Source organism: Budorcas taxicolor, chromosome 7 (genome assembly GCF_023091745.1).
Source record: "Budorcas taxicolor isolate Tak-1 chromosome 7, Takin1.1, whole genome shotgun sequence".
In the NCBI taxonomy this organism is placed as follows: Eukaryota; Metazoa; Chordata; class Mammalia; order Artiodactyla; family Bovidae; genus Budorcas; species Budorcas taxicolor.
In genome coordinates this window covers 19,902,507-19,929,997 of record NC_068916.1, presented here as the reverse complement: position 1 = coordinate 19,929,997, position 27,491 = coordinate 19,902,507, and the positions used below count along the sequence as shown (strand labels likewise).

The window sequence follows — 27,491 nt, the reverse complement described above, 5'->3', positions numbered from 1 at the left end:
CTTGACTGCAGCATGCCAGGCTTCCCGGTCCTTCACTATCTCCCAGAGTTTGCTTAAACTCAAGTTCACTGAGTCGCAGATGCCATCCAACCATCTCATCCTCTGTTGCCCCCTTCTCCACTTGCCCTCAATCTTTCCCAGAATCAATGTCTTTTCCAATGAGTTGGCTCTTCGTATTAGGTGGCCAAAGTATTGGAGCTTCAGCATCAGTCCTTCCTAGTGCTATTTAATATGAGAACTTCAACCTGAAGAGAAACTTGCATCAACAAGATGTTGGGTGTCTTCTTCCAAACGAAGTACACACACACACAAAAAGGCCCCAAAACCCCCCAAAGTGAAGTAAACTCAAAACCCAAGTGAGAAAACACCCAACAGGTCAGATTCTGAAGCTCTCGGATTCGTTTCCTGATTGACAGAGGGGCGCTGGGGGTCCCTGGAGCCCTGGACATGGCAGTTGTGTCATCTCACGCCCTCGGCCATCTCAGGGTTTAAGGAACAGGCATGAGGAACCTTGACACAGAACACAGTCTTCCACAAGAAGCTGGGGATGGGCCTGGGAGTACCCGGCAGCCTGACTCTGCCTTCTGCCTGGACCCCCACATGTCAGGAAACCCACAAAGCAACAGAAGTTACATATTTCAGGGATTAAGAGCCTGCCCCCTCGCAGGAGAGGGCTTCAGCAGGACAGGGAACAGCATCCCTAGGCCTGTCTGTGGCCACCAGGTTGTGGGGAGCAGCCAGGGTTGGACCCCACAAACTCGGAAGAGACAGGGTGTCAGAACAGATGGTGCCAGTCTAGGGACATTTGCAGGGGGCGCAATAGAGAGGAGACCTCGGGCTGTCGAAAGTCACTTTCGCTGTGGTCTCCAGGGCTCCAGTATGTTCCTGGATGAGCCTTGGAATGGGAAAAGGGAGAAGCCACATGCTGCTGGTCTTTTCCCTAGGGCCCCTGGGGTCCTGGCGAAGTGACACAGCAGGCAGAGGCTGCGGGAAGCCGATGGGCTAGGGGAGGTGCCTGCTTTCGAATCCTCCTCTCTGGACTCCCTCACCAACCCTGGAGGCCTCAGCCCCACAAATCCCAAATTCTCCAGCACCCCCTAGGACCCCTATCAACGTGGTCTCTTCCTCCTTGCAAGTGGCTGTCGGCTGTTAACAGAAAGCGGTCAGGCCCGAAGCCTGCCTGTGTACACGACTGGCCCGAAGATGGGCCTGTCTGTGACTGCCAGTGCTGGGCGCCCACGGGCCAAGATGCTGAGTCACAGTTCACCCGTTAGGTCCCCTTCCCCCTCTGACGCTCCGGAGGGAGCCGGGGTGCTCACAGAGCCACACCTCTGCCACTTTTAGTTATCTTTTTTATTCTTTTCTAAATTAGGTGAGATTTCAGGGGCAACAATGAAGTGGCAGAAACCTGGTTGGAAGAGCTACCAACTGGTCTCTTTGGTGACCACAGAGGGGGAAAAAGCACACAGGAGACTAAAGGGTCTCCCAGAGAAGAAAAGGATCCAGCAGCTCCCACAGGGCCACATGCCCCCATCTTCTGCAGCTCCTCTCCAGAAACGAAGGGCTGGCGTGGCTCACCCCAGGCCCACTGCCCTCGGAGAACCTTCCTCTGAAACTTATCACAGATAAATATCAACTTGTTTCAAGCCTTCAGGAAGTATTAGGGTTGGGGGGAGGCTCAGAGCTTCATCTTCGGAGAGTCTGGAGGAGGGGAAGCCTTAGAAGAGGCCCTGCCCTCCACCACTTCCTACCGCCTGCCGGCTCAGAGGCGGCCTCCACCGTCGGAGGCGGGACAGCCCTGAAGGTGGAAAGGCTGGGTCTCAGCTTCGAGCCTCACACAGACCACGGCAGGGGGCCTGGCTGGGCACCCCAATGGACACTGGGAGCCGGGACAACCTCACAGCCGCCAACTCATTTCTCATCAGGTGTGGCTGGACAGTTCAAGGCCCCAAGAGAGTGACGTGCCCCAGGTGGTCACTTCTGATTTGCTGGGCGAGTGAAGGTGAAACAGAGCCACCCGCCCACATCTGTCGGGTGGCAGGCGTGGGGGGAGTGGCCTTATCTGCACGATCTGCTGGGGTTTCAACCACACGACAGCTTGGAAACCCAAGGCTTCCTTTCTGCCGAGCGAGTGTCAGCTCAGGCTGCTGTCTGAAGAGTCTGCTCCCCGAAGCACAGGAGGGGACAGGAGGGTACCTCCTGGCGGGGCAGGTCACGTTCTGCCAAGGACAAGCTGTGCGGCCAGAGGCAGGGGCAGCTTGAGGAGGGGAACCCATGATAGCCATCGGGGACCCAACTGTTCTTCTGGGCTGGGGGGACCACCTCCAAGGGGCAGATGCTAGGCAAGGGGCACACATCCACCCCAAGATGGCACCCCCTCTCTCTGGGGTCCGTTCCAAGGCCTCACAGCTTGGAAAGGAACAAAGCCAGTGCCCAAGGTCACCATCTGCTGGGGGTTGGGCTGCCCTGGTGGAGGCGTCCACCCCGGCTGGACGGGGACCGAGACCCCACGGATAAGGAACAAGAAGCACGACTGGCACGCTTGCTTTTTCTTTCCCTATTTTTTTTCTTTTTTCTTTAAACCTAAGGAAGCAGGATCTGAGAAGAGAGCACAGCGGTATCGGCCTCCCTGGGCCTGAGGGCCACGTGTGCGTCCCCTTGGAGGGCAAGGCAGGAGGGGTGGGGCGGGGGAGCGGAAGGCCTGGTGGCGGCAGCAGGACCACCGTCACACGGCGGTGCGCGTGGGCGTGCTGGGCTGGTTTAGCCGCAGTGTTTTACACAACCAGCCAGCAAAATCCACTTCTTCCACCTCGGACCGCTTGATGAAGGTGTGGTTCTGAAAGGGAAGGAGTGGCCTGAGCAGTCTGGCTCTGGACAGATGGCTGGACCCCCACCCCAGGGCCAGCGACGTGGGACAGGGTCTCAGGCAAGAGGCAGGCTGCTCCGTGCCCGGTGGAGCCCAGGGTGACCCTCTGTGGGGCTCCCTGGGTGCTGCAGTGGCGTGTGGAGCAGCCTCCCTGACCTCCCCTCACCTGACGCTAGAAGCCCCCCAGTGTGACAAACACAGATATCCTCAGGTGTGGCCCCGTGTCACAGGGGGCAGGGCTGCCTGCGTGAGGACATCTGATCTGAACCACAGGACTCCGTGAGGACAGCAAGTTCCCCGTGCATCCTGTCTGGGTGGCAACCACCAGCTGAGGCCCCTGAGCCTGGAAATAGGGCCTGTGTGGCCGGGGAGCAGGATCGCACCTCCTCCGTCAGTTTAAGTGACCCTCACAGTCACATTTCCCATTTGGAATTGCCAGAGGTCCCTGGTTCAGAAGGATGGGAGTCTATGCCCCCAAGCGACATCTGTCTTTCACCAGCTGGGGAGGCAAGACTACTCCCACCTTCCTCAAGGGGGCTCAGGCTTGGGTGAAAAAAACCAAACCAAGGGACCAGGGTCCCTGTGGTCAAGACAGCAGTCAGCCCCACCCAGCGCGTGGTGTCACCCAGGCAGAGACCTGGATGTGGGCCTGGACTGTGTGAACTGCACAGAGCTGGGTTGGGGGAGACCATGGGGGTTTCAAAGTTTGTGCTGCTGTTCCCTTGGTCTGTAACGTTCCACCATGAACATGGGCTTCTTTTGTCATGCATCCCCGAAACACATGTCACTGGACTCAATAAGAGGCTTCTAGAAAGAAGCAGGTTGATGCTGACCCTACCCTATAAGGTGTGCCAGGCCAGGCTCACACTTTGGGTCACAGCAGACTTACAGCCAGGAACCGCAGCTAACAGGGGTGGGCTCAGAAAGGGTACCTTTCTGGGGAAGGTGCTGGAGCAGGGGCCACAGCTGGGGAGAGAGCAACAGGACACATCCCCAGAGGATCAGGACCATCCTGTGCAAAGGTCCTGAGGTGCAGAGCTGGAGGAAGGCTGGGCGGGGGGGCCCCTGCATGTGTGGGCAGGGCACAGAAGCCCATCAGGCTAGGTCATTCACACTTCCACATCGCAGCCACCCCAAGAGGCTGCTTCTCTCCTCTGTGGACACCTAGAATGCCTGGAAGTGTTTTCTCTCTGAGACACAAAACATATAAACAAGGGGCTGTCTGTCTTAGCATCAGGGGTGACTCAGATAGTTAGACCTGGCAATGGAGGAAGGCCTAATGTCCACAGCATACGTGGGTGGAAGGTGCTGTGATGGCCACCTGAGGCTGGCAGGTAGCTCTGCTGGTAGAAGGTCAGTTCTTGTGGCCACCTTGGTTTCCAGGACATCGAGCAGTGTGGTTTAGAGGAAGGCAGATACCCCCGTGGTGCCCCCAACGCCTCAGAGGCCAGTCATTCTGAGCCCTAGCCCTGGGCACGCAGGCCTTTCTGTCCCTGGGGAGCTGGGAGGAACTCAGATGGTCTGCATGGTACCCTCCAGTGAGCCAGGGAGACCCACATGGGTTCTGCAGCCCGCCCGGCCTCCACATGCCAGCCCACACCATCTGAGCCCACTCAGGTGTTCCCTTGGGGCACGGAGGGCCTGCTAGGGAACCCCGAATCTTCAAAATCTGGGTGTCACTCACCATGAGCATCTTCAGGTCTGCTCGCTCAGCTGGGTTCTTAATTAGGCTGTGGGTCCCAGGAGGTAGGAGAGAGAAGCGGGCAGTCAGTGCCAAGGGGAGGAGCCTGCGTCCTTCTGCCCTTGGCCGCCTGGACTGTAGGGGCGAGGGGCCCCATCGCACCCTTTGGTGTGAGAGCAGGACGCCTGGCCCAGGAGGGAAAAGTGAGGGCCTGGGGCCAGGACAAGAGGGAAAGGGACAGAGGGTGGGAAAGCCCCAGGCTGCTGCTTGCTCAGAGGCTTAGTAGCAACCGCAGCTAAACATCTAATAAAAAACCCCGAGCTCAGGAGTCCAAGTGTCAAAATGGATGTTTTTCCTTCAGAAAAGCAGAACTATGTAAAGGCAGTTATTCATGGCAGCTCAGGGCTGAGTGGCGGTTCTTTAAACTGACAGCCTTCCGGGGCACTGAGAGGTTCACAGGGTGGTGGGGGATGGCAGCACCCACAGCTGCAGATTGGCTGTGGGACGTGCAAGCCCAGGCTGCCATGTGTGCGTCTAAACATGCGGGGCACCTGGCAGACCAGCCCTTCAGGTCCACAGTCCGCTGGCTTGAGGCTGCATCACCCACAGAGGGCCAAGAGGGCCACCTCCTAGAAACAAGCTTGGAGGTTGACCTGGGAGCTGGGAGGTGACAGGCTTAAAGGGCCAGCAACCTGGGGTGTGGGCTGGCAGAAAGCAGGGTGGAAATTGTGTGATTTCCAAAGAGCCTGGTTTCACTCAGGGTGGTGGGGATGAGTTGGGGATGAGACTCAGCAGCTTTGGGACAGGGACCAATTCTCAGGTGAGCTCTGCTCCCACCAGATGCTGCCATTGTTTAGCATCCCCAATCCCCTGGTGGTCACCCCAGGAAGCAGGCAGCCTGCTCCCCCTACCTGCCCCATCTTACCATTTATTTACAAACTCCTGGAAGTCCTGGGTGAACACGCCATTGGGCAGCTTGGGAGGAGGCTGAGGGACAGACCAGATAGGTGGGAGTCAGAAGTCAAGGATGGTTTGGGAATCAGGGGGAAAGATGCCTCCTAGCCGTGCGGCCTTGGGGACCCTCAGGACACCTCTCATGGAGGGAGAGGGCACCATCCCACTCCCTCCAGCAGCTTCCCTGGGAGCCCTGCTGCCTGCCCTGCACCTGGGTCGGGGTCTTCCCAGGTTTTCTTTCAAGAGCTCTCGTGTTGGGATCAAAATTGGTTCTGGAGAGAAGGAGAGGGGCCATCCCGCCTGCCCCCTCTGGAAGTGCCTGGAGTGAGCTGAGGATCTGGATCTCAGGGAGGCAGCAGCTACTGGGGTTTGGGCCTGAAAACTGGAGGAGCCCACTCCTCCAGCTCCAGGGGAGGATGTGCTAGCCGGGCCCAGGCAGCGCTGCTGGGTGTAGGAAGTGCTGTCACCAGAGCCACCCGCCCTGCTCTGTCATCAATGACCTGCTCTGAGCTGCTCACCTTGAGAGCCAAGCCCAGGCGACCCAACGCCCCAGGGCTACCAGAAACCATGTCTGTCCCAGAGGGCCCAGCACGGTGATGTGGCCATGCTGAGAGGGCTGGCTCTGGGGTCAGTTCCTGCTGGGCCCTATGCTGTTCCCCTCCTCATGCCCTGATGTACCCATCTGTACAGTGGGCATCTGCACTGCCCTCTCATGGGCTGGGGGCTCCCTGAGGGGAGGGGGACGCCTGAACCTTCTCTGAGGAAGTGAGAGGACTCACGACCTCACACACAGACACCAAGATGCTCAGAGAAGGAGGTGCAGGTGTCAGGGCGCCTGGGCCCCAGTACTTAGCCCCTGGGCTCAGAGTGACAATTCTGGGTTCATCTCTATAAAGATAAGAAAACAGCCCCTTGGGCAGAATAGGTCTATATATCACAGGTAGAAGTGAGGCCACACGTCTTCACACCTGGTAACATAACATCCTATTGAAGACTAGGGTCTCCATCTCTCCCTGCGGCCCCTCCCCTGCACACACTGTGGTCTACGTGTCCAATTCTCTTCTGGGGGGGACGCCTTCCAACAGCAATAGCTTACTCCTGCTGGTGTGGAGAATCTGCCAGCAGGGCTCTGGGCACGCACCTCGTTCACAATGTAGTCCAGCAGCTCAAAGATCGCCATGGCCGGCCGGCTGTCCATCCCGTGACCTGCTCGGGGCAGAAACGAATTCGGGTGAGATGGGCAGGTGGCCACTGTGCTTCTGTCTGGCATCAAGGCCTGAGTGTGTGGAACACGAGGCCGACCACCCTCCTCCTACCCGGCCCGAACCAGGGGGCAGGCTCTCTGGCCCGGCTGCCCTCCTGGGAAAGGAACTTCTCTCTGACCCTCCAGTGAATGAGAAAAAGGAAACAAACCCCAAACATGGAAACCAACAGGAACGTTGGTTGACAAGGCATACATCTGGCATGGGGCTGCGTCTGGGCTGTCCCAGATCCAAACCCCTGCTCCCTGTGCGGGCAGGGTGTTTGGCGGGGGTGGGGGTGGGGCTGGCTGTGGGCGGGCAGCTGTGTGTATGACCTTGCCCAGACCTGTGGGCTCACAGTGGTGGCCGGCTGGGGTGGCTGACCCCTGTCTTAGACCCAGCTGGCAAGGCCTGCATTTGGCAGCTGGACTTTTGCCTTCTGTCCCCTGGCCTGAAACGGGCACTCGGGCTGGGGCTGGGCTGGGGAGGTGCTGGCAGGCGAATGGCCTGGCATAGCCCACTGCTCCTCCCTGCCTGGAAGGTTGGGGCACCATTTGGGAGTCAGGCAGGGAAAGGTGGGGCCACGGTCTGGGGACACAGATTTGGGTGGGGGAGGTTCTCCCCTCAGAGGAAGTTACAATAGCCCAGCAGTCTGGGCATGGCAGCAGGGAAGCAGAGGGTCTGGGCTTGAAAATATTGTGAAAACCAACTGATGACACAAGTGTCTGTCCACAGCGAACAGGTGCTACGCAGTGGAATATTATGTGACCATAAAAAAGGAGCTAGGCACCAACACTTGTGACGTGGACAGGCCCCAAGCAGACACAGGACACACAGGGTGTGATTCCACTAATGGGAAACGTCTTGAACACGCCAATCCACAGAGACAAGAGAGTGGGATCCTGGCTGTCAGGGGAGGGGAGAGGGACGGGGGTTCCTTCTGAGGTGACAAGGATGCTCTGGACTCAGATAAGGTGGTGGTCGGACATCCTCGTGAAGGTACAGAAATCCAGTGTTATTAGCCTGAACTGAGTGGGTCCTTCGCTATGTGAATTCTACCCCGATAAAGCTGTTAGGAGCCAGCCAATCAGCTGCAGTCCACTGCATGGTCCTCTGCTCTCAAACTTAACTCAACTCTTTTCTGGTCACTTGACTTAAGAAAAATAAAGTCACAGATCCCTAAGTGCCATTGTCTAATTATACCATCTGAGCTGTGACCCTGACCCTGACCCTGAGCCAGCCCTCAATATGGTGCAAGCATCAGCCTGAATCTCACAGGTGGCTGGTCCAGGTACCACAAGGCCTCTGCGGGACACCCCTCTTCCCGCCCACACTGGGCTGTGCAACAGGGCTGAACCTAAGCAGCCACTGGAGGAGACCCTGACTTGAATTCCTTTCAATTTGCACTCCCCGAAAGGCTGGGCCTGACACAGGAGAACAACCATGGCAGGTGGTGGGTGCGAGCCCGCTTGCTGGGCAACCCTTCGGCTTTTCTGTATGCTTGAACGTTCTCATGATAAAATGTGGGAGAAACCACCCCCCTACCCCACCCCCGCCTTGGCTGAGGACTGAGCCTCTCAATGCAGCCAGCTGGCAGCAACAGGTGCGGCGGCCCCAGACGGGAGGGTCTGGGGCACTTGCAGTGCTGTCCCCAGAAGCCACAGGACCATCTGAGGACTGCTGACCGCAGGGAGCACGGCCCAGGGGGACAGGTGGCACTGAGAGGGGCCCGTGGGGAGGCAGCTGCCATCCCTAGGCTCTGGGGCCCATCCAAGCCGGAAGCCCCGGCCTGGAGCCCTACCGCTGATGGGGCGTCCGGGGGGCCTCGGCCGTGGTGAGATGCTGGGAGGTTCTCCTTCCGCGCCATCAACCATGGGCCGGCCGAATATGGCCTCCAGCTCCTTGGCGTCCGGCGGGGGGATGGGGTACCTTCCGATGGACAGTTCCACCAGGGACAGGCCCATGCTCCAGATGTCTGACTGCACTGAGTAGTGGGTGCCTTGTAGCCGCTCCGGCTGCGGGGAGACAGGGAGAGACACCCTGAGGGTGATGAGGAGGGATTGGCACCCTGGGGTCCCCCTGCACTCTTGTCCCACTCTGGGATCCCTCCAGAGACCCAGCGACAGAAAGCAAGCCATTCCGTTTCCTCCCTCCACTCCATCCATCTGAGCTGACAGCAGCCCCCCACAGACCCACAACCCACAGCTGGACAGCACCCTGCCCAGGGACATCTTGCTCTCAGGACAATCCCAAGACTGACTTCTCAGAATTTGCTCTTAAAATCGCCTGGATGGCTACGAAAATAATGCAGGACCAGTTGCCTGGCTCAGAAATTGACTGACGATTCTCCTCAACTGGACTTTTACTAGCAGCGGAGAGGAGCTGGGCAGAGAGACAAACCCAAGTGAGATGACGAAGGAGACTGGAAATTCAAAGGAAAGGAAAAACCCAGCAAAGATAGAAATGGCACAACAGGGAAGAGTAGGCTTCTGGAAAACCTGGAAATCGGGGAAACACTGACGGGGTTGGTGGCAGGGAGGACCGCAAAAGAGCCCGGGGGCACAGTGGGTCGAGAAAGGACTCACAGACATGTAGGACCGCGTGCCCACGAAGGAGTTGGCCATGGAGTCGATGAGCTGGCCGCTCACCCCAAAGTCACACAGCTTGATCTCCCCCCGGGAGTTGACGAGGATGTTGGACGGCTTCACGTCTGGGGGCAGAGCCGGAAGTGAGGGCACCGCCGCCCCGCAGGCCCCAAGGCTGGGGTGCCCTCCCCTTACCTCGGTGCATGATCTGGTGTTTCTCCCGGAGGTATGCCAGGCCCCGCAGAACCTGCAGGGGGGCCATAGGGTGCCATCAGGGGGACTGTCCCCAGGGCCAGGCCACAGTGGCCACGAGACAGTCACCACATCCTCGGGTGGGAACAGTCACCCACCTCATTGACTCTCACAAAGCCCCCCGCCTGTGACGTGGGCAATGTTCTCTCCTCGTCTGAGAAGGGGCTGGGATCCCTGGGAGCTGAGACAAGGCCTGAGGTTATAACTGTCCGGCCAGCCTCCTGCCCTGGAGGTCACCCCAGCCCCAGGGGCATCCTCTGTTAAGCCGTTCACTGTTGGGACTGTGCTCAGGCTTCCCAGGCTGATAGGGTGAAGGATGGAGAGGCTGTTTCACTGAGTCAGCGAGGCCACAGTCAACGATGACATCACCATGGGACAGCACGTGTCTGGGGTCACAGCGTCTCCTCCCCCTGCCCAAGGGCTGTAAGGGCTGGGGAGCGTTACCCCACTGCATGGGCAAAGGGGCCTGGCCCACTAAGGCACACAGCCGGTGGAGGCTGGCAATGGCACCTCTGCCTCTTTGAAGGGGGCCAGGGGGCCACACTGATGCCCACCACTGGCTTCCAGGGGCTCCTTGAAGCCTGGTCACCTGGAAGTGGGGCGGAGCAGTAATGAACCCCGAGCGTGCAGGGCCAGGCACGTGCCTACACACTTACCGCGATGCTGACCTTGCCCAGGATCTCTTCGGGGATTCTCTTGGCTTCTTTCAACACCTGGTCCAGGGAGCCGCCATCCTGGGGACAGCACAGGGGAGAGGTGAGCTGCTCTGAGCCATTGCCAGGCCAGGGCCTCGGGACACCAGAGCAGCAGGCTGGGAAACAAACCGCTTCCCAGGCTCCTGGTGAGCAAGTGCTCACTCGTGTCTGCAGCAAAGAGGCCAGACCACAGCCAGAGGCGACCCGTGGGCCCAATGCAGGGACTCCCACTGCTCCAGGGACTCAAGAAGCGGAAAGGCTGCCACTGTGTTCCCAGGCAGCTGAGCTTCCTGAAACCCAGGCCCTGGCTGGACAACAGGACTCAACCTTCCCGAGGCTGCCTGAAACCCAGGCCCTGGCTGGACAACAGGACTCAGCCTTCCCGAGGCTGCCAGGTAGCAGCAGGAGGAGCAGAGCCACAGAGGCCAGTGCTCCACAGGCTAGAGGTCGAGCTCACAGCCGGAGCACCAGAGAGTGTACCTGAGTGGACTCGCAGCTCTGGGGCCTGGGTCCCCTTCAGCAAGCCGGCCATGGCCACAGAAAGGGGAGTGAGACCACAGGGGTGCCAGCTGCAAATGTCCAGTGCAGAAGGGAGGCCAAGCCCATGGGTTCCCTCACTGCTCCCTGGCCAAAGCCTCCCCGGCTCTTCCAGGAAGGCCTGATGGCTGAGGGGCACAGGGGAAGGGGGGCCAAGCAACAGCCACTGCTCTCTGTCCTGCTCCTGGGATGTCCAGCAAAGGACCTGACACAGGTCACCCTAGTCGGTTCCCCGACCTGGGCGGGGACCCAAATCCACACGCTAATGAGGAAATGACAGAAACCCAGTGTCTTGTGCAAGGTCTTGTGCAAACGTGGAGACCACAACCCCAGGGGTCGCCGACCAGCCCACAGCACCTCTTGGCCACGCAGAAAACCCCCCAGGGTATTTGGCAGCCAGAGCTGGACCTGTGGGATGCTGGGAGAGGTGGCTGAAATGGGAACTCGAGGCTGGGACGACAGCCTGTTTTCTCTCTCCCCTGCTCCAGGGCCCCTGTGGCCACCTGCTGCCCCAGGAGGCCTCTCACTTAGCTGGGGGGTGGAGAAGAAGCCTGCAGCCTCGGGGATGCCTAGTCCCTCTTCCTAGCACTCTGTCCCCACTGTGTCTAGTGAGAAGGGCTGTGCTGAGAGTTCTGGAAGACCCCAGGCTCTCTGACACTTTGGGAATCCATGCAGGTTCTATGGACTTGCCCCAGACTGAGGGTGAGTGGCTGTGCACGCGCCCACAGTGGGTGTGGCTGGAGAGGAACCCATGGGACCAGGCGGCCTGGTGCACCCAGCAGACAGGCTGCCGGCCCAGCCCCATTCTACATGCTTGGTGAGATGGGAATTCCTTTTCTTCTCATTAAAAAAAACCCCAAAAACTATTTATCTGTTTATTTTTGCCTGTGCTGGGTCTTCACTGCTACACTTGGGCTTTGTTTAGTTGCAGCAAGCAGGGGCTTTTCTTCGCTGTAGTGTGCAGGGCTTCTCATTGCGGTGGCTTCTCTTGTCGTGGAGCATGGGCTTTCGAGCACAGGCTCAGTAGTTGTTGGGTACGGGCTCAGTTGCCCCACGGCATGTGGGATCTTCCCGGACTAGGGATGGAACCTGTGTTCCCCCATCCTCGCAGGCGGACTCTTAACCACTGGACCGCCAGGGAAGCCCTTCTTCTCATTTTCTCAGTCTTAAAGGAATGTTTTTTCTGGAGGGCTGTGATATGTCTGTGGGTTGGTGTTCAGGGAGAACATTCATGCGGAGATGGAGGCAGGAGAGGCCCCAGGCTGGGGTCTAGAGGTGGCTCAGAACATAGTAAGGTTCTTCTTCACCTCGCCCCCAACATCAGAACGGACCATTCTATGTGAGGGGCCATCCTGGGCACCATGGGCAGCGTCCCTGCCCCCCAGAAGCATCTCCCTGGCTATGACAACCATGAAGGGCCCCCACGTTGCCCAGTGGAGAGCCCCTGGTCCACAGCTGAGGAGACACTGGACAGGATGTGGCGTGAGAGGCCCCACAGCAAGCTCCCTCTGAGCCCGGGTCTTACTCCTTATGCATGACCGCGAGCTTTCAGTTTGCCCCTGTGTCCTCTGAGCATCCCAAAGCCCTCCGCTCCTTGAGAAGGGAGCACACGAATACATGTTTCTTTTAGTACCATTTTTTTTCAAGGTTTTTTAAAATTTGTTTTTGGCTGCCCTGGGTCTTTGTTGCCACGTGAGAGCTTCTCACTGTGGCGGCCTCTCCTGGGGGTGGAGCACAGGCCCTAGAGCGTGGGCTCAGTAGTCGCGGCACACAGGCTTAGCTGCTACAGGGCGTGTGGACTCTTCCCGGACCAGGGATTGAACCCGTGCCCCCTGCACTGGCAGGCGGATTCGTAACCACTGGACCTCCAAAGCAACCTGATACATTCCTCTTAAAAATTCAAACGCAGATGAACTGCACCCTCATCTCCCAGCAATTCCACCAGCCTTCCCGAAGTGTGACTTATTTTCTTCCAGATTCTTCCATGCTCCTGTATACACATCCATGTGCACCCATGTGCACAGAGGAAGACCGCATTTTCAGCCTGTCTGTCCATTCATCTGTGGGTTCGTATGACGCACACTTTTCTCCTGGAGGTCTGCTTCTCTGAAGCATAACTGTGGGTTTCGATTCTCTCCTGGGAAGTTGCCTGCTGTCATTCTTTACCTCCCCTTTGCTGAAGGACGCACCTGATTTTTCATTATTGTAGAAAAGGGACTGCATTCTTTGGTAGATTTGACTGCAGGCCAAGAAATACCAAGAGGTGCCTCTGAGCGGTCTGTCAGCTGCTCCCGGGCCGCTGCAGCCCCGAGACACCACTGTCCACTGGTCCAGGCCCTTGTTTCCCCTAGGAACAGGTCTGGATGCCGGGGTAGCTGCGGATTCTGCTGTTTTCTGCATGGCAGGTGAGTTTCTCCTTCTGGGCTGAATTGAGGCTGCTCATCACAGCCGGGGGGCTTTTCCCACAAGCTAGAGCTGGAAGCTCTCTGGTGGGAGAGGAGAACCAAAGAGCAGGACCCTGCGTACAGGCAAAACCTTGCCTCATCCTCACCCCCTCGGACAGACACAGTGTGACATTCTTCCAGAATCCCGCGAAGGGAGGTGGGGGGACTGCGAGTGCCCCGTCACCACTAAGTATAGGATCCCAAGGGCATGACTGATTCAGGCTCTCTCACCGCGGCCTGTTGTCTTGTCTTTCCTCACACCTTCCCCGCCCAGGGCGCCCCCTCCCTAAGGCACAGCTCTGTGGGCCCTCACCTGTTAGCAGAAAGCAGGGTGTGCAGGCCACACTGAAGCCCATGTCTTGGAGTTTACGTGTGACCTACGTGTCCACCTCTTATGCTTGCTATGAAAGTGAACCAGAAGAGCCCAACCAGGAGCTTAAAGCACAAGCCCAGCAAGCAAAGAGAATCTAGCATCTCCCCAGCATCATGTGTACTCCAGGAAGAAGCCTCACAGGAACTGATGCTTCACACCCACTGAGAGTGGAGAGAGAAGAGGAGGGGCAGGGCTGGGATGCTGCCTCTCCTCTGCCAGGAGAGAGGAGCCTCCTGACTCAGGATATCCAGGGAGCAGGGGTGGGGGTGGCTGAAGAGGAGGTAGGGGGATGTCCCTGGTGGTTTCACAGCATCTTAATGACCCTGTGCTTCCAAAGCGGGGAGTGCAGGTTTGATCCCTGGTCGGGGAACTAAGATTGCACGTGCTATGCCTGTGTGCTGTGGCCAAGAACACAGAGGAGGTGGAGGTGGGGAGGGAAGAAGGAGAGAGGTGGGGGTGGGAGTGGGGGGTTCATTACAATGCAGCAGAGGCCCCCTCAGACCAGAGTGACCTCACGTCCATTTCTCGCCCTGACTCTTCCTGACTCTCATCTGCAAGGAGGTGGCCAGGTGGGCGGGCAGATATGACCGCCTTCTCCCCAGTAAGGAAAGGGCACCCAGTGGGCACCACCAGGTGGGGGCAAAGCAGCTGTGGGGAGAACCCTCCCTGTGGCTCACAAGCATTCCTGGCGGGCTCTTGCTCAAATTCGTTTCCTGACTTCATTACAAAACCATCAGAGAGGACAGTGCGCTGGAGGCCAGGCCTAACAGAAGCTGCCTGCTGAAAGCCACACTGCATCCTGGTTTTGCAAGGGCCCCCAAGGGCTGGGGCCTGGACAGCTGGGCTCGGGCAGGGCTCTACCTGCCGAGGGCGGGTGGCAGAGGGCCGGCAATGTTTCCTCCAGGGGCCTTCAGTTCTGACCACTTCTGCTTTCATGACATTTAATCCCACCCATTTCTGAGCCTTGAGACCAGAGTTCCTTAATGACAGGGCGCATAGGAATCAGTCGTGGTTTAAAGGAGATGGGCGCCCACCCTCCACTGCAGAGGCCTGGTCCCCACAGGCCTGAGCTGGGGGTCCAGAACTGTGTCCCAGACCATGCACTTTGGCTAGAGGACATGTGGGAAGGAGCAGTCAAGCATTTCTTCAAGCAGCCCTCCCCAGGTGGGCCTGCTTAGGTTCACAGACTTTCCTGTTTTTTTTTTTTTTTTGGCTGCACCACACAGCATGTGGGATCTTAGTTCCCTGACCAGGGATTGAACTCGCATCCCCTGCAGCGGATGCGCAGAGTCTTCACCACTGGACCACCAGGGAAGTCCCAGGTGCAAGGACTTTCAACGTAGCATTATTCGTAACGCGGCAGGGACTGGGAACAACCTCAGTGTCCACCAACAGTGCTTCATAAATCACCCGATGGGTGCACATGGACGCCGGGATGACCAACAGAGGGAACAAGATGGGGCCAGCTCTGAGCCCACAGAGAGCAGTGTCTCGCATAGATCCAGGGAGAAAGCAAAATGGAGAGGAGGCTACGTGGTGCTTAAGAAACGAAGGAAGCTATGTGCAGTGTGTACACAGCTGCACCGCCTCCCTACTGCGCTAGGCCCCCCGGAACAGGCCAGGGCTCTGGGGGGTGGGGGAAGGGGTGGGCTCACCATGTGCTCCATGCAGATGCTGATCTCGCCGTCGCTGTAGAAGGCCCCGTAGAAGCCCACAATGTATGGGGAGTTGCACTCGTGCAGCACCTGCAGCTCTCGGATGATCTGGTTCCGGATGGCCGGCTTGATCTCCAGGTGGATCAGCTGCGGGAAAGAGGGGCGCGGGGTCAGGGCCGCACCGCTGAGGGGGCGGGAAAGGAGGGGTCATCCACCTACCTGGGCGCTGAGGACGCACACCCAAGTGCAAACTTGAACAGGAATGTTCACAGAATCTGGAAGATGGGAGCAACCTGTACGCCCTGAATCAACTGAAGGAGGGACAGGCCGAGGATGCTGTCCCTCCACGCATGCGAGCATCACTCAGCCATGACGAGGAGAGAAGCCCCGACACTCGCTACCACATGGATGCGGCCTGAGAACATAACGCTAAGTGAGAGGAGCAGACACAGAAGGACACACAGGGTGTGATTCCATTAATGGGAAACATCCAGAACAGGCTGACCCTCAGTCACAGAGAGCGGGTCTCTGGTTGCCAGCGCCTGAGGGTGGGGCAGGGGAGTGACTGTTCATGGGGATGGAATGCATCTTGGGGTAATGAAAATGTTCTCAAATTGATGATGGTGGCGGATGCACAGCTCCACAAATATACTAAAAATCACTGAGTTAAACACTAAAAGGCTCAACTGTATGGTAGGTGAATTACATCTCATTAAAGCTATTTAAAAAAGTATCATCAGAGGCAACACTGTCCACTTGGTTACAGGGGGAGCTCTGTGAATCAAATTGTGCAGTGTCGCTCATCCAGGAGCAGACCCAGCAGTGCCCTGTTCAACAGGGCAATCGCTTCACCGCTGCCCCTCATGGGGGTGGGTTCCCTTTCCCCTGCCAGCGGAGAGACCACAAAGAGCCTTCTGCTGCCCCCCTGGGAGCCTGGCTCCCCATCCCCTTGAGTCTAAGTCGACAGAAAGGATTGTCACCAAATTCATCCGATACCTGGAAAGATGAGGAAGGAAATGACCACCTAGAGATGCAGAAGACAGCTGACAAGGGGCCCAGAGTAATGCCCAGCTACAAACCCCAAGGAAGCCAAGATTCCCCGCATGGTGGGAGAGAGCCAGGCTGTGGATCCTTGACCTGGCTGCTCAGAGTCCCAGGTGCCCAAGCCATCATGATACCACAAGGAAATGGTATAATTCCCACCCACCCCTGTCAGAGGCAGAGCCAGAGCCCAGGTATCTGAAAGTGACCAATTCAAGACATTTCTGTGGAGTTGATTGCACGCAGGGCCAGTGATGAGCAGACAGCAGAGAAGGTCCTGCTTGGAGGGGACACGCCACCGGGAATGGGCGAGACACAGGCAGAGCAACCCCAGGTGGCAGAGGTGCTGATAGAGGAATCAGACAGGTGGGACCCAGGATTCCGGTGACACTGAAGCCAGGCCTCAAAGGATGCGTGGGACTCAGCCAGATGGACAAGGGAAGGTGGGGGTGCCAGGTGGAAGGACAGAGAGCTGCCTGTTGGAGGGGTGTGGGCCGAGTTCAGGGGGCACAGTGTATGTGTGGGACCCACATGAATGCCCCTTAAAACCTGGAGAACTGTGGAAGACTCTGGCAACACGGTGCCTGGTACCCACGAGGCCCCCAGGCAAAACCTCCCACCCCTACTTGAAGGTTGCCTGCAGAGCTGAGCTCTGGTTGCAGGCCCTTGGACAGCGTGCCTTCCCACAGCCACCCCCAGCAGGATGGTTCTCTCTTGTGAGGGGACACCCAGCTCATGCCCACAGACTAGGTCAACTGCAAAGAACAGACCCAAGAGGATTCAAGCCCAAGCCAGACACCAACCAGCTCAGCCTCAGGTCCTCAGTAGAACAGAGCTGCTGGTCTACAGGCACAGGAGTGCACACTGAGGTTTTGTGCCAGCTTTGACTCAGGGCCATCACTCCAAAGAAGGGGGCCAGTGTTGGGACGTGGCCTTGGGTAGGCCTGTAACTCCGTTCTTAAAGCCAGAGGGGCCGAGGGCAGGAACACACACAGAGGCTGAACACACATTCCTTTGCTGGGAGCACAGGAAGTCAGGAGAGCCACGTGGGCGCAACACACTCCCGGGACTCGAGCCTGGGGCTCTCACTAGGACGCAGGAGGAGTAGGGACGCCACTCTGGAGTCCAGAGAACATTTGGAGACCAGCTCCCTTGGGTCTTGTGGGACTGGTCAGGATACTGCCCTGCCCATCAGAGGGCCAGGAGGGACCACAGCCCAGAGCAGGATCCCTGCTGATCCTGACAGCCAGCCCCACCTTCACCCTCACACCTGGGCCATCTGATAAGCTCACACCCTTGGAATGTGTGGAATTCAGACTCAGCTTCCTGGGAACTCAGAATTCTACCAAGGGTAGTGGAGGAAGGAGGTCACTGAGCCTCAAAAACCACTGTGTCATGTCCATTTCCCCACCTGTGTCCTTGGCTGGATGCCGGCAAACAGGCCCTTGGGGTGAACTGGCTCTCCAGGAGCTCTGGACCCCCACAGACCGGTTGAGGGCTCCAGGGCCACCGGGGAAGGTCTTCCTGAACTGTGTGACCCTGGGTGCGTGGCTGCACAGGCCACAGGCAACCAGAGGAGATCACGCCTGATGCGGAACAAAATCTGAGACCCACTCCCCTCAGTTTTTGGACCCTTCTTTTTTTCTTTCTTTTTTTGGACTCAGTTTCCCAACAAGGGATCGAACCCTGGCCCTGGCAATGAAAGTGTCAAGTCCTAACCACTGGACTGCTAAGGGGAGTCCCTTCCCCTCCATCCCCCTCCAAAGTTTTTATTTTCAAAGGATTATAGAAGCTCAGGAAAGTTGCAAAAACAGCAAAGAGAATCTGTGACTGAGGCGGGAGTCAAAGCTGGGGCACAGACATACATGGGGCAGGGCTCCTAGCTAGACTACACCTGCCCGTCTCTCCAACTCTAAACTCTGAAGCCCCACTTCACAGGCTTTAAGGAAGCTGTAGACAAATTCTCTTACATAAGTCAGGTTATCTACCACCTGGAAGAGTCCTGGCCAGCCTGAAGACCATTCCGACCCTGAGGAGCACTCTGAGTCCAAGTCCCTCCCACCCCCCACTGCTGTCTGAATTTCATGGCTGCCCTTCTGCTCCCTGGAGTGGGGGGCGCTTCAGGTAGAGCAGGGGTTTCTGGGGCTGCTCTGGTTTGGAAAAGGAGGCCTGTGGAAAGCAGACAGAAATAGAAAACGAGGGGCTGTACATTTCAGGAGGGAGGAGCTCGGCAGGCAGAGGGACAGCCAAGTGACAGACCCCAGCGGAAGCCCTAAACGCACGTCTCCCAGGAGAGGCAGGCCCTGTGCAGATCCCCCGTCACCAGGGTATGGGGTGGTCAAGTGTCTAAGAATGTGATTTGGAAATCATGGGGTCCAGGTGATGGGATCCAAACAGGAGGCTTTCTACGTCTCAAGGAAGACGACTGTATGAATTGAGTCACCCGTCAACACAACGGCCCTGGGGACGTGTGCAGGAGCCACTGACCTCCTGTTCCCTACCCCCAACATCTCTCAGGGACCCTCCCCCACAGACCAGCAGGGCAGCTGCACAGCAGCCCCAACGAGGGACGTCTCAGCATCAGGGTCTGCACTGAACAGGGAGGTGATGGTCACTTCACATGACCCCGTGGTAAGGCCACGGCACCCAGTTGTTGGGTCAGGCACCCATCTAGACGTCACTGTGGAGGTATTTTTAGATGTGATTTAACACAGGAATCAACAGATTCTCAAGGAAGCAGATGACCCTCTAAGTGGTGGGCCTTATCCAAGCAGGTGAAGGCCTTCCAAGAAGGGATGGGGATCCACCTCCAGATTCAGCTCTTCCCTGGGTCTGCAGCCCACAGGCCTGTCCTGCCAACTTCAGACCTGCCAGCCCCTATGACTGCCTGAGCCAGTGTCCACTCTTCCCCACCATGTCCCCAGTGGTTCCCTCTCTCTGAAGAACACTAGCTAACACACGTCGTTTGGACCCCATCCCCCAAAGGTGACCGTCGCTCCCAGCAGCTGGTCTTGGTGGGCAGGGTTTTCTTCCGGCTCTGATGTCAGGGGGCAGCCGGCTCTAAGGGTACCTGACTCTCCTCTCTTCCATCTGCTCCTTTCTCAAGCCAGTCCATTCCTGTGAATCTGAATTGCAGCCATAGCCAGGAAGGCAGAGGGCAGTTTTAGAGGAGGAGCTGCATGAAGCAGGCCTGCATTGCCACAATCTAATTAGAACCCAAGCTGGGGGTGGGGGTGGGGGTGGGGCCTCTGAGCCTAGGAGCCAATCGGAAAGCAGATGCCTGCACCCTTCACCCTTCCCTCCCATCTCCAGGGAGCCTGCCTGGACTGCTGCCCCTCCGGCGCCCACAGAGCACGCGGACAGAGCAGCCGCCCCACTGCCAGCTGCGGCTCACCTTTCTGGCCATGATGAGGCCCGAAGGTCTGTGCTGGACCTTGGTGACCACTCCACCATTGCCGGCTCCCAGCTCGGAGATCCGTTCGAAGTCATCGTCCTTGAGCTCGCCAACCTTGGCCTTCTGGGTAAGGAAGGCTTCCAGCCGCTTCTTCTGCTGCTCGTCGAGCTCTAGCTCCTCCAGCTTCTTCTGGAGGTCCACCAGGTGTGCTCTGCAGAGACCCCGAGGGCAAGGGTGAGCGAGAGTGTGGGAGCCACCAGGAGATGACTCGGTCTGAGCCAGTGTCACTGAGCCACCACTGCATCCCGGGCCCTGGGGTTTGGGGCCAGCAGGTGAATCAGACTTGACTCTTGTGCTTCAGGAGCCTACCATCTGGTAGGAAAGACAGACAATCCACAGACACACAGCCAGCCTCCCAGAGAACCAGCCACCCCTCACCACATCATAAAGGTTAGATCTCGGGGATGAGCTGTAGGTCGATGGCTCTGATATCAGATCCAGGAGGCCTCTTTCCTGACACAAAGGCTTGGACCACATGGGAAGGAGATGAAGGAACCATGGGGAGAAGCCCAGGGGTCAGGGAGTGGAGGTCCCCAGGATTTTTCATGAGGATGGAGGAGCAAACTGAGACTCAGAGTGGCCTCAGAGCAAGGAACCAGAACCTAGGGGAGGACGATAAGAAGCTGCTACACCCGTGCCTCTAATTTAAATGGATTACACACAGCCACTGGATGGGGAAAGACAGGGGCATAATTTATAAATGGTGCGGACAAATGCAGGGCATTCCGTTCCGCCAGCCCGCGCTTATTATATCCCAAGCACTACTGTAAACACTAAGCATTTATACGCACACACATTCCTAGACCTGGTGATTAAAAACCAACCACATATATGGCACTTTATTGGGTGATTCAGGGAACTTTCAAAGGAAATGTTGACAGTATGCTATTTTCCCTGGTGACTTGACTTTGAACCAATTCCTGGAGTTAAAGGCAGCTCCCTGTAACAGGCAGGTGGACGCCAGCTCAATGCTCAGTGCCCAGAAGGACTAACTCGGGGCTGCCCGAAAGAGAACAGGGACATCCCTGGTTGTCCAGGGGTTAAGAATCCCCTGGACAAGAATCCCCTGCCTTGCAATGCAGGGGACGTGGGTTCAATCTCTGGTTGGGGAACTAAGACCCCACATGCCGTGGAGCAACTAAGCCTGCAGGCCACAACTAAAGATCCCACGTGCCACAACTAAGACCAGATGCAACCAAATTTTTTTTTTTTTTAAGAAAAAGAACATAAGCTATGTGTGCAATTAAAAATTTTCTAGCCACATTAAAAAAAAAAATCAGGTGAAATGAACTAATCTGGAAAGCATATTATGCTTACAGCTCCAATGAATTTGGACACACCATGTGTCAAGGGCTGGCATGGCCAGGGGCTCTAGCCAAACAGTGAGTGTAGCTCTAGAGAAGAAGAGGCCCCCCAGCCACCACTCCCCAGGGCATTTATACAATTTATTAATTTATTTAGCAGCTGCACTGTGCAGCACATGGGATCTTAGTTCCCCAACCAAGGATCAAACCTGTGTCCCCTGCAGTGGAAGCTCAGAGCCCTAACCACTGGGCATCCAGGGAAGTCCATCTCCAGGGCATTTAGGCCAAAGCTGACCGCCCAGCTCGGGGAGACCTTGTAGGGGGGATTCAAGCAGGAGATAAAGGGGTAGACTGGAGTTCTGGCAGGAACCTTCCAATCCCCAAGATCAATCATGACTTGCCTACAACTTAAAGAGATGTGAGCAAAAGGACACCCTGGAGCAAGATGACCTGGCGCTGAGTGATGTCAACCTGAGCTGGTAGCAAGGAAAGGTCGCTGGGAGGTAGGTGCCACATCACGAGCAGGTACCAGAGCTTTAACCAGTTTGCTGAGTTCTCAAGATCCTCCTGGGAGGCGAGTCTCTTGCAGACCCCAGCCCACAAGGGAGGGAGAAGGCTCAGAGGGTGGGTAACCTGCCTGAGGATCACAGGCAAGCAAGTGGCACAGGCCGGAGTGAATGACACCTGTGTCCAGTCTGCCTGCAAAGCCCGGGCTCATGGGAGCGGCCGCCTGAGCCGGGACCTGGATAAAGGGGGAAGAAGGATGCGATGGACAGAGGAGAGGAGGCAAGGAGTAAATGTATGTGCCACGACTCCTCCACTGAAAGACTGAAGAGGCAGGTTTTGTGGCCAGACCCTCAGACCTTGGAAAGTCTTCAGCCTGCCAACAGACATCTAAAATGCATTCTGGAGTCAGCTGATTAATCCATCTTACATTTAATGGCAACTCCACTGTGGTTATTAAAAAACAAAACAACACTCTGGAATTCCAATGGCCGGCTTCTTCTACTGGGGCAATTTTTGAAGGGATGGAAATCACAGATCACACATTTTAAGAAAAAAAGAGAGAGAGCAACTATGATGAAGGAGCTCTCTTGTAAGAATAAGTGGATTTTTTTGGAGGGTGGGGGGGTGCTGAGCCACACTGCTTGTGGGATCTTAGTTCCCTGACCAAGGATCGAACCTGTGTTTCCTGCATTGGAAGCTCAGGGTCTTAACCACTGGACTGCCAGAGAAGTCCCTAGAATAAGTGAATCAGGAACGCGTCCCCACATTGAGCTGCCCTCGGTGACAGAGAAAGATGTGAACTCACACACATGTGCATCAAGGCGCTCCTCCTTCGTTTGGTTACAGGCAGGCCAAGTCCCCTGAGAGGCAGCAAAATGCCATTGGCCCATCACCTCTGGGTTCTCACAGATCACACCTTGCAAAAGGCACACGGACCCAGGCCAGGGCTTTCTAGGACGGTCCTGCTCCACTCCAGCATGGAGACCCGAAGCGGGGAGGTCAGGGATGTGCTCTGAAGACAAGTCTACCATCCGGTAACCCCAAAGGTCCAGGTTCTTTCTCTGTCCCCCTCTTTCCCCTCAAGTCCTCCCATCCCCCTCCGTGGCCTCAAACCACCACCACCACTTCTCCAGCCCCTCAAGGATTTGTTAATCCATTCAATTCAGAATCTCTCTGTTCATTTGCTTTCAGGGGTCCCAGCAGGCCCCCTGACTTCTTTCTTGCTCCGAGTCTTCCCCACCTCCGGCCCTCCAAATCGCCCTCACTCCCCACTTCTCCAGCCTCTCTGCCCCTGTCAGGACGCCTCACCATTCTCGTCAGGTTCAGCAGCTCCTCTCCCCACCAGCAAAATCTTCTCAGGCTCCCTTCCCCCCCAATTCCCTGAGACCCTCCCTCATCTCTCAGGCACCCTCTTCCCCTTTTCTTGGACACCCCCTACCCCATGCTCACTGCCAGGGACCCTGCCAGCCCCATCCTCTCCTTTCAGGAACCCCATGCGCCCCGTTGTTAGAATGCAAGGACCCCTTCCTTCCCTCTACATCACTACTAAAGGACTCCTCCCCCTTCCTCCGATTTCACCACTAGGGACCCCTGACCCATCCTCTCCCCTCAGGTGAGGATCACTACCAGAGCTTCACTCTGTAGGGCCTCATATCCCCGTCTTATCCCCGCAGGGACCGATTCACTATCAGACCATCATCTCCCAGCAAGAACCCTGCCAGAGCCGTTTCACCACTCAGGGACCCCCTCCCGCCAATATCATGCTCAGAGTCCCTCATCCTCTCCTCTCCTCTTCAGAGATCCCTCCTCCGATCTTACCTGGGCCCTCTCCTCTCCTTTCAGTGACTCCCCCTTCCCAGATCTCGCTACTCGGAGCCTCTCCCCTCTTCTCTCCTCGACCCCGTCCCCAGACCTCGCGACTCTGGGACACCCCCCACCACACACACACACATCCTGTCCTCTCCCCGGCCCCGGCCCGGCCCACTCACTCGGAGGCGCCCTCGCTGGTGGGGGACGGACCCTCGGCGATGGCGGGGTTGATGGTGAGCGCCGGCAGCACCGGCTTCCTCCGGGCCAGCATCGGGGCTCCGCGGGCCGGCGGCGGCGGCGGCACCTCTAGCCGGGGCCCATAGGGGGCGGGCCGGGAGCGGGCGGTACCGACGCGCGCCCGGGGCTGCGGCCGCGGCCTAGGCCGGCGCCGAGGCGACGAGGATGGGCGGTCCGGCGGATCTGGGCCGAGGGGCCCCAAAGGTCGCCGGGGCTGAAGCCGCGGGATCGGGACCGCCGCAGCCACCGAAGCCGGACTAGGGCTGACGCTGCAGCAGAAGCCCGGGAGGCGTAGGGAGGGGAGGGGGAGCTACGAGATCGCGGGCCGGCCTCTCGCGAGAGCCACCACCTGGGGAAGCCGCGCCGGGACCCGCCCCTCGCCCCGACGCGTGCGCATCAGCTTGAGGCTGCCTCCTCGAAGGGAAAAGGTGGGGAGATGGATGCGAGACGGTGCCCGGAGCGTGCGCACTCACTCGCCTCCACCGAGCGAATGCGCATGCGCCTGGGGCACCAGGAAGGGGCGCAGGGGGAGGCAGGGCGAGACTGAGGATGGGGTGGGCAGGTGTGCGTGGGGGAGAGGTCAGCTCTTAAGAACCTTGCGGTTTCCAGACTGGGACTGCGTGAGCCAACAAAATCCTCAACAGTTGTGGAACACTTAAGTTGTCAGAGTCAACTTAAGACTTTTTGCCAATTATGAAGATGTCCTGTAAATTCATAATGTCAGTTACCATCATTCTTTCATGAAAGAGACGTCATTTAAAAACTTTGTTGTTGTGAGTATACCTAATGTAAAACTTACCACTGTTAAGTGCATGGCTCAGTGGCATTAAGAACGTTCACGCTGTTTTGCAACCATCCCCGCAAACATCTCCAGAACTTTCTCAGTTTCCAAACTGAAACTTTGTCCTCATGAAACACTGACTCCCCCAGACCTCCACTCTATAGTAATTGTCCTTTGTGACTGGCTTATTTCACTCAGTGTAATATCCTCAAGGTCAATGTATATCCTCAAGGTCCATTTACATTCTCGCGTGTGTCAGAATTTCTTTCCTTTTTAAGGCTGAATAGTGTTCATGGTCGGAGAAGGCAATGGCACCCCACTCCAGTACTCTTGCCTGGAAAATCCCATGGATGGAGAAGCCTGGTAGGCTGCAGTCCATGGGGTCGCTGAGGGTCAGACACGACTGAGCGACTTCACTTTGACTTTTCACTTTCATGCGTTGGAGAAGGAAATGGCAACCCACTCCAGTGTTCTTGCCTGGAGAATCCCAGGGACGGGGCAGCCTGGTGGGCTGCCGTCTGTGGGGTCGCACAGAGTCGGACACGACTGAAGCGACTTAGCAGCAGCAGCAGTGTTCATGGTTGGACCACATTTTGTTTCTCGGTTTATCCACTGATGGAGTTGGGTGTGCCTCCCTTCTGGCTGTTGTGAATAGGGCTGCTGGGACAAGGGTGTACCAATATCTGTTGAAATTCCTGCCTGCAATTATTTTGGATATCTGCTTAGAAGTGGAATTGTTGGATCATGTGGCGTTTCTACGTTTTAATTTTTAAAAAATATTTGGCGGCACCGGGTCCATTGCAGCATGTGGGATCTTTAGCTCCATAATTAAAATAAAATTTACATCATTATTATTATTAGCTGAGCCGTTAGTTGCGGCATGTTGGATCTAGTTTTCCTCACCAGGGATCAAACCCACGCCCCTTGCATTGAGGAGGGTGGAGTCTTAGCCACTGAACCACCAGGGAAGTCCCTATGTTTAATTGCTTGAGGGATCATCATACTGTTTTCCACAATGGCTAAACCATTTTACAAGAAAAGTGATTTTAATACCAATTTAAAAAAAAAAGGCAGTACATGAGAGAGAATAAAGGACAGTCTTTTAAATAGGAAAATGTTGACTTCCTGAAAAACTCACCACATTGTTTTGGGGGCGGGGCTCACATTTCTGAGCACCTGTGCATGTTTCATGGTGGGGTGCATCTTCACGTGCGAAGAAATAGAGAGAGGGAGATTCGATCCACTTCTTCTAGGTCCAGCTCAGGTCCCCTGGTTCCCCTGGCTCAGTCTTGCCCACTTCCTGTCCGGCCACCCTGCAGTCATTTTTTTTTTTTTCATATTTATTTGGCTGCACCAGGTCTTGGTTGTGACACTTGGGATCTTCGATCGTCATTGAAGATGAGGGATCCTTTTTTAAGTTGCAGCATGAGATCTCTTACTCATAGCATGTGGAATCTCCTTCCCTGACCAGGAATCAAACCTGGGACCCCTACATTGGGAGTGACCAGTCTTAGCCACTAGACCACCAGGGAAGTTCCTGCAGTCATTCTTTTAACAGTTAATTTGCAAGGCTTTTAAGTATTAGACCCCATAGACACTGAGAGATACAATGTTTTTAAAAAATAGCTACATAATCTAAGTAAACATAATTGCAAAATGTGACAATGCTTTAAAAATACAAAGATGTAACCATCGCTCTCCCCTGATGAAAACTGCTCCCAGACACACCTGCCCCTCCACTTCTCCAATCTGAGCCTTTTTCATTTTGCCTCTCACCATTCCCAGTCACTCACTCAAAATCCAGCATACCCATCTAGCTTCAAAAAACACCATGACCTTTCCCAGATCTGGGCGTTTCCAGAGTCCTTCTGTTCTGCAAAGTGATTTCTCTGCCATTTTATTTTAGGCTATATATAAAAGAAAGGCTATAGTCTTTCTTTTATTGAGCTGTAACTTACATATAATAAATGCACAGTTCTTGAATGTTTAATTCCTTAAGCTTTTACAATTATATACACCTGTGAAGCCATTCCCGGAAACAAGAAGCAGAACATTTCCATTAGTCCAGAAAGTTTTCTCAATGTCCTGTTCAGTTAATCCCCCTTGCCCCGAGCAGCAGTACTGTGCTGGTAAATGTTTAACAATGGGCTTGTGAAATAGGAGGGGGTGGGGGGACAGACAGAGAAAGAGAGAAGCTGGTTTTTAATTTGCAGTATTTGTCATTTTCGGTGGTGTATATATTCCCACCAAGACTAATTTCCAACTACCATGAAGTTGGAAAGGATAGTGCCAGAAGGCACTTATGAGCCAGGACAAGCTGGCTGAAGCCCCCCCCGCCCCCCCGCCCCACTCCCCCACAGGCATCCTAGATTCTGATTTCTATCCCCAGAGATTAGTTTTGCCTGTTCTAAAGCTTTGTGAAAATGGAATTGTACAGTATGTGCTCTTGTGTCCAACTTCTTTTGCTCAGCACAATATTTTTGTTGTTCATCTCTGTGATTGCATGTAACAGTAATTTGTTTTTTCCCTTGCTGTGTGATACTCCATCCTGTTTATTTTGGGGACTGCCCTTCAGGTAAAACAATAAATCAGTTTTTTTTTTAATTGAAGTATAGTTGATTTACAATGATTCAGGTGCACAGCAAAGTGATTTACAATATCTATATGTATATGTGTATAAAATCTATTTTCCACTTCAGGTTATTATAAGATATTGAATATATCCCTGTGCTATACATCTTTGTTGTTTATTTTATGTATAGTGGTATATTTCTGTCAATCCCAAATTCCTAATTTGTCTTCCCCCTTTTCCCTTTGGCAACCATAAGTTTGTTTTCTACGTCTTTGTCTCTTTCGGTTTTGTAAAGTTCATTGTATCCTGTTTTAGATTCTACAGATAAGTGGCATCATATGGTATTTGTCTGTCTGACTTCACTTAGTATGATCATCTCTAGGTCCATCCATGTGGCTGCAAATGGGATTATTTCATTCTTTTTTTATGGCTGAGTTAAATTGGTTTTTGAGGAGGATCAAAGGATCAGACCTTTTCTAACTAGCAGAATTTTCTCCTCGATT

The 27,491-nt window shown here is 55.8% G+C and overlaps 1 protein-coding gene across 1 annotated transcript; it reads right to left on the bottom strand.

Moving 5' to 3' along the window:
* Positions 1-1,352: 1,352 nt before the first annotated feature.
* Positions 1,353-23,900, bottom strand: MAP2K2 (mitogen-activated protein kinase kinase 2). The gene is made up of 11 exons (XM_052642974.1): positions 23,578-23,900; positions 19,719-19,929; positions 15,284-15,430; positions 10,236-10,313; positions 9,523-9,574; positions 9,328-9,452; positions 8,544-8,757; positions 6,643-6,707; positions 5,473-5,534; positions 4,551-4,596; positions 1,353-2,836 (listed from the first exon to the last, which is right to left on the bottom strand). Exons 1-11 carry the CDS (start codon positions 23,667-23,669, stop codon positions 2,726-2,728), a joined length of 1,203 nt encoding a protein of 400 aa, XP_052498934.1. The 5' UTR covers positions 23,670-23,900; the 3' UTR covers positions 1,353-2,725.
* Positions 23,901-27,491: the final 3,591 nt, after the last annotated feature.